Consider the following 6,971-nt stretch of genomic DNA (forward strand, 5'->3'; position numbering starts at 1 on the left):
ACTGGGATAGGATTGGTGATTGTTGATTTTGTGAGAGATGACATTTTGTCAAGAGTTATTAGTCCAAGAAAAGATGATGATGATGATGATGATAGTGGTTAACGTCCACTGAGACCAAATTGGTCTATCGGACCTATAATTTTCTTAGTTTTTAATTGTCTGGCTCCTCGTCTTTCTTGGCAAGATTGATGTTGTAGCTTTCTTTTTTTTTTCTCTACGGTCTTCCAACTTCATGTATCTTGCATCTCCTTCATCTCTTCTGGTTCTTGGGACATTGGTGTCTTAGCTTCGCGATCTATTGTGTTCGTCCTCTTGAAGATAGACGGAGAAGAAGTTTGGTCTAGGAGATCTGCTTTGCTGTTAAATGAAGATTTATTTTGTGCGATATTCAAATCCTCATAACTGTTGATGCTTGAGGGGTTGTCGAGTTCACTTTTTTGTTGTTGGGCGGGGCTTTCTCCCTGCTTGTCTTGAGAGTTGTTTCTTTCTTGTGATTCAAAGTTTTCTCTAAAGTATTCTTCTTTGATGACAGTGTAGTCTTGTTTTTGTGCTCCTTCCCACCATGTAGATCTGTGGTGGTTTTTTGTAGCAGAATTTTTCTGGGAGGCTTTTGGGCAATTTTTGGCTAGATGGCCCGTCTCAAAGCAGGATCGACATCTGAAGAGGACACTTTCATAATCGAGTTTCTGGTTCCACATAGTCTTTACTTATTATGTTTATTTCAGCTGTGAATCCGGCGCTGAAGTCCATTTCCACACAGATGCGTGCATAGGTGGTTCTGGCATATTCCTCTGTTTCTGGGCACCTATAGTAAAATTTCCCAATTGCATTTCCAATGGCTTTTAGCGAGGAGAGATTCCAAAGATGCAAGGGTAGGCTTGGCAATTTCACCCAAACTGGTGCTGAGGTTATCACTGTTGTTGAGGGATCGAACGATGGGTTCCATGGCTTTATGAATAGGCCTGAGTTTTCCCAAAACCAAGGGCCAAAATTTAGAATACATTGTTTGTTTTCATAATTTTCAAAATCTACTATAAAGAAACCCCTAGCACAGGGGTAGATATTAATTTCATTAGAAATGACAAGCTTCCGTACCTCCGAAATCCAATTGTGGAGAGCTGTCAACCGTGGCCAAAAACCATTGAACTGACAGATTATGGCACTTTTGGAAAACTTCAAAGCCTCATCGAGTGAGACCTGGACCACCTGGACAGTGGGAGCTGGGGTTTCACTTACGATACAGGCAAGAGCTTGCCCTCCAGAAGTTGACGGAACTGAGTCAGCAGCTATTTTTGCGAAACTGAGAGCCATATTTGCCAGTAGAAAGCCGAGACCCAGCCGCAGAGAAATAAGACAGAAGATTAGATATAGATTTAGCCGCAGAAGATTAGATCTAAAACCCAGTCGCAAAGAAGATTAGATCTAGATCTAGATCTAGCCGCAGAAGATTAGATCTAGAACCCAACAAAAAAGTCTCAGTGAGTCTTTTAATCTACAAGAAACCCTAGTAAGAAAAACCCTGCTTTTAATACCAAGAATCAGATGAAAAAAGAAAAAATCAAATAATTAACAAAAAAAAATATTTGTCTATGGGGTGAAAAACAAATAATTAAAAAAGAAGAAAAATCAAAAGAAAATATTTTTTTCTTTTAATTTAAATAATAATAAAATTATATTAAATAATTAAAAAATGATAAAGAGAGAAATTTTGTCTTAGAAATTTTATTATCAAAGTCTCGTATCATTCAGAGTCTCATTAAAGTAGCACACATGTCTTGGATACGGAATAATAACATACCTGGGTCTGAGCATATTCCGAGTAGATTCACGAGATTTGGATGACGTGGCAGCCTTAGAAGGATAGATAACTCTTCGCCGAAGAGCGTGGAATCAACTTTCAGTAGTCTTTTGACGGCGGCGATTCTATTCCCTCCGAAATCGGCACGGTACACACGTCCAAAGCCGCCCTCGCCAACCAGATTTGAATCTGAGAAATTCTTGGTGGCCACAATCAGATCTCTCACAGGATATGTGACCCACGATGCTTCGTCTATACGCGTCGGCGGCCGATGCTTCGATTCTTCGTCTATACGGGGCGGCGGCCGATGCTTCGATTCTTCGTCTATACGCGGCGGCGGCGGCCGATGCTTCGATTCTTCGTCTATACGCGGCGGCGGCCGAGCTTTCCGCCAGTACCACCAGCCCGTCCCTAAAATCAGCAGCTTTGCCGCCACCAGTGCAATCAGCAGCACTGGCGCCACCAGCACGTTACTGCCGCCACCAGCCAGAACCTTGCCAGATGTGAACGAAAGGAACAACACAATTCTGAGCATCGTACGAGAATCCATCCTCGAAAGGAACAACACAATTCTGAGCATCGTAACCAGAAAGAGAGGCTCTCGGTAGCTTTATTTCTAGCCGTGGGCTAACCATGATGGTTTTTTTCCTCGAAATTCTGATTACTTTGGACTATTCAGACAATTTCTCAGCCGTGGGCTAACAATGATGGTGATGGTTTTTTCCATAGCCATGAGCTAACAATGATGGTTTTGACTATTCAGACAATTTCTCAGCCGTGGGCTAACAATGATGGTGATGGTTTTTTCCATAGCCATGAGCTAACAATGATGGTTTTGACTATTCAGACAATTTCTCAGCCGTGGGCTAACAATGATGGTGATGGTTTTTTCCATAGCCATGAGCTAACAATGATGGTTTTGACTATTCAGACAATTTCTCAGCCGTGGGCTAACAATGATGGTGATGGTTTTTTCCATAGCCATGAGCTAACAATGATGGTTTTGACTATTCAGACAATTTCTCAGCCGTGGACTAACAATTTGTTATAGCCATAGGTTTTGGATAATAAGCGAGAATGATGGTTTTGACTATTCAGACAATTTCTCAGCCGTGGACTAACAATTTGTTATAGCCATAGGTTTCGGATAATAAGCGAGATTCATGGAGACGAGCCAGAACCGTGCCAGAATTTATATTTTTCATATTTCCCTTTATTCTACTCTTATGTCCGTGAGATATGTTTTTCTCTGGCCGTGGGCTAACAAAATATCTAGAGGGTAGGTAAGAGAAAATTTATATTTTTCATATTTTCTTTTATTCTACTCTTATGTCCGTGAGATATGTTTTTATCTAGCCGGGGGCTAACAAATATATCTAGAGGGAAGGTAAGAGAAAATTCATATTTTTCATATTTTCCTTTATTTCACTCTTATGTCCGTGAGATATGTTTTTCTCTAGCCGTAGGCTAACAAAAATATTTGGAGGGTAGGTAAGAGAAAATTTATATTTTTCATATTTCTCTTTATTCCACTCTTATGTCGGTGAGATATGTTTTTCTCTAACTTTGGGTTAACAAAAATATCTAGAGGGTAGGTAAAAGAAAATTTATATTTTTTATATTTCTCTTTATTCCACTCTTATGTCCGTGAGAAAATTTATATTTTTTATATTTCTCTTTATTCCACTCTTATGTCCCTGAGATATGTTTTTCTGACAAAAATAGAGTGGGTGAGATAAGTTTTTCCTCACAAAAATATGTAGATGGTAGGGAAGAGAAAAATTATATTTATATTGTGGGTGAGAATTCTCAGTAAATATGAGAAAATTTGTTAAGAAGATAAATAATTTTAAGTGTAACTCTTCATAATCTAAATTATTTTCTATTTTTTTAAACATTATATTTCATTTCATTTTCAATAATTTTTTTTATAAGATTATTATATAATCACAAGTCACACTATTTTTATATCTTTTATAATTAATTAATGGTGTAGTCTAATTTATAGAGGAATTTTTTTTTTTTATTAATTTTAATCCAAATCTAATAGAGATTTTTAAAATTTTGAGTTTAAATGGTTTAATTTGCATAATTTGAATACCTTAGGGGTTTTTTAGGGTGCTGAATTCATTTATGCATTCAAAAATGCATTTTAAATAACAAAAAATCTTGAAATTGTTTTGCCATATTTTGATGAATTCAGCTGAAAAATGCAATTTAGTCTATAAGTTAGACTATGCCTTAATTAATTTGTATTTTCATATTTTTATTTCCAATAAAAATAATATATTCAAAGATGATGATAAATTTCATATCGACTTTTACTTCTTAAATTTTTTTATTAATTTGTATTTTCATATTTTTATTTTCAATAAAAATAATATATTCAAAGATGATGATTAATTTCATACCAACTTTTACTTCTTAAAAAATAGAATTGTTGCACACCTCTACATCCCAGTATGAGGGAGATGTTATTATGTAATGTTAATTTTTAAAATATTAAAATAATATTTATATTAAAAAATTAAGGAATCATAACAACAACAACACCAAATAAATTGATACTAGCCATAAATAAAATGCTTTAATTCCACCTTAAGATAAAACCAGTCTACATCAATAGTAACTACAGATCTACCAAATGCATCAAGAATTTTGATCCCTCTCAACCCTTAGTAGATCAATAGTTAAGATGGATCTAAATTGGTTTAATTTCCTCATTTAAATATGTTATATTCCAAATGAATACCATGGGTTCTCACTAACCTGGGTCTTTTTAATTTTAATTTTAATTTTATGTTTATATGGTTATATTAATTTGCATTACATTAATGTTTTTATTTAATTTTTATTTTTATGTAATTGTCTAAGTCAAAATGTTAAACATTACATTACAACATACATACCATACTGGGTTGGCCATTCATTCTATATTAAGTTAAAATGTAATATGTAAAACAAAAATACAAATATTTCAATATAAATATTGAGTATTCAACTAAAATAATACATAATATTCATAAAATAAATAAAGAATATTCATAATATAAATATCTCTATTTTTGTCAGAAGAACATATCTCACCCACTTTATTTCAAATATAAATATAAATATAAATATTAAGGAATTCTCTTGGATAAGGAATATTCTTTATTTATATTATGAATTCTCTTGGATAAGGAATATATGTTTGATTTCTTGGATAAAATATGTACTTACATGCACTAAATGAATAAGTCCTTAGAAAAGAAAATATATATATTTGCATAGAATAAAATGAATAAGTTCTTGAAAGATTATTTGTGCTAATTATTTGGAAAGAAAAATGTATGAATTCGTGTGCATTGAATGATAAGAACCAAGAGTATTTTATTGGAAACTTGCTTATAAAACATGTGCATATATAAAAGAACCCATGTTTGCTTTTAGAAAATATTATGTGTTTGTATGTATATAAGGAATAGTGATTGTGTTAAAAGACATCGATTTGATGCACAAAAGATTTAAGAAGACATTTTATTTTTCATAAACAATGTATTTGACTATTGCTTGAGAAAAGATAAAGTAATTGAGTTGATTTATTAAAGGACAAGAGATTGCACGTAATTATGTGATTAATTCCTTTGAAGCTATTCACATTATTCCTATGCATTAGATTCCTAAAAAGAATCACTAGATGTTTAAGAGGAATATGTGTTTATTTTATTAGATTTTCTTGATGAGAAATGTGCACAAAATAGAACTACCATGCTTGATATTTCTTGAGAAGAAATAAGTTCTTTGCATGCACCAAAATGGACTATTATGCTTGATATTTCTTAAGAGGAAACAAGTTATTTTCATGCACAAAATAGAAATACTATGTTTAATATTTCTTGAAAAGAAATATAATCTTTGTAACCATGAAAAGTATATCTACGATGTTGGTTTATTTAAAAATATATAATAGCTAGCAGGTTAGTTATCTTTTAGAACATACATGTAATTGCATGTACAATAGACATTGTAAATAGATCTATCCTAGAAAGGATGCTTTTGAAAAAGGGGTATGCATTTGCATGCACGATAATGGTATCTATTGAGTTAGAATGGGGCATGCATTTGCATGCATAATAATAATAGTAATATCTATTGCATTGGAAAGATTACTTAGTTACATGCACTGAGGGGCTGACTTTATTTGAATAATTTTTATTTGATTATATGCATGGAAATAAAAGCTAAGATGTTAGTATCCTTTAAATGAAAATGGATGGTTAGAGTGATTTTTCTTTGGGAAATAACGTGCGCCTGTGTGGGAAGAATCATAGTAATGTGGTACTTACTTGACATGCTTTAATAATTATATATTTATAATTAATGTATGAGCAATATTGTTAGAGGAAGCATGTTGCGATATTTTATTTACATTTCATGTATACGCATGAATTGACGTTGAGGGATCTCTTTTAAAGACTGATTATTGGTTGATAAATGTTTTATCTAATTATGATATCAAAATATGCTAAAGAAAACAATGGCAAGAAATGATGGTGACCTGTGTAAAGGATATATTATGTTTAACATTGTGGCATGTAAAGAACTAATCGTCCATGTAGACGAGAACGAGCTGCAGGATGGTCCATTGATGAAACAACTAGGCCACAAAGATATAAAGATTAAATATTTGTAGGTAAATTACATCATGATGATTGTACAATATGTTCTATTTAATGATATTTCTTTGTAAGAATTTATGACAATGGTTAAGGGATGGACTCCCTTATAAGCCATTGAGTGAGGGGTTAACATCCTCATGAAAGTTTAATAATAAAATTAAATGTTTGCTAGTTTTCACCCTACGGGGTTTCCAAGGTATATCGATGTTCAATGATGTGGTGGATTATTTTGTTGGTATGATGATGGTGATTCTTTGCATGGTGTGATGTTTATAATTTCAAGTATGTGATTAATTAATATGATTAAGGGAATCATGAAATAGATGCAAGGTTCATCATACAATTTATGTTAATATACTACAACAATGGTTGTTAATAGTTATGCGACTTACTATTCCTCCATTAAAAGTTACTCTATGTACTGACAATTTTATCTAATGGTTAATGAGGATCTAGAATAGTGATTTAGATAATTACTCGTGGGTAATTTGTGTAAAAAAATTCTAACTCCC

The 6,971-nt window shown here is 32.9% G+C and overlaps 1 protein-coding gene across 1 annotated transcript in view; it reads right to left on the reverse strand.

Annotated features, from left to right (window-relative positions):
* LOC149161078 (putative serine/threonine-protein kinase PBL7) overlaps window positions 1-2,516 on the reverse strand; it is a 95,722-nt gene extending 93,206 nt beyond the window's left edge. The window contains exon 1 of the mRNA XM_089436875.1: window positions 1,799-2,516. Coding sequence (XP_089293001.1) covers window positions 1,799-2,378 — 580 coding nt within the window. The 5' untranslated portion in view covers window positions 2,379-2,516. The remainder of the gene's footprint in view (window positions 1-1,798) is intronic.
* Between the last annotated feature and the right edge of the window lie 4,455 nt (window positions 2,517-6,971).

Source organism: Pinus tabuliformis, chromosome 5_2 (genome assembly GCF_031772625.1).
Source record: "Pinus tabuliformis cultivar Carrire ecotype Pingquan chromosome 5_2, CPIR1, whole genome shotgun sequence".
NCBI classification, from domain to species: Eukaryota; Viridiplantae; Streptophyta; class Pinopsida; order Pinales; family Pinaceae; genus Pinus; species Pinus tabuliformis.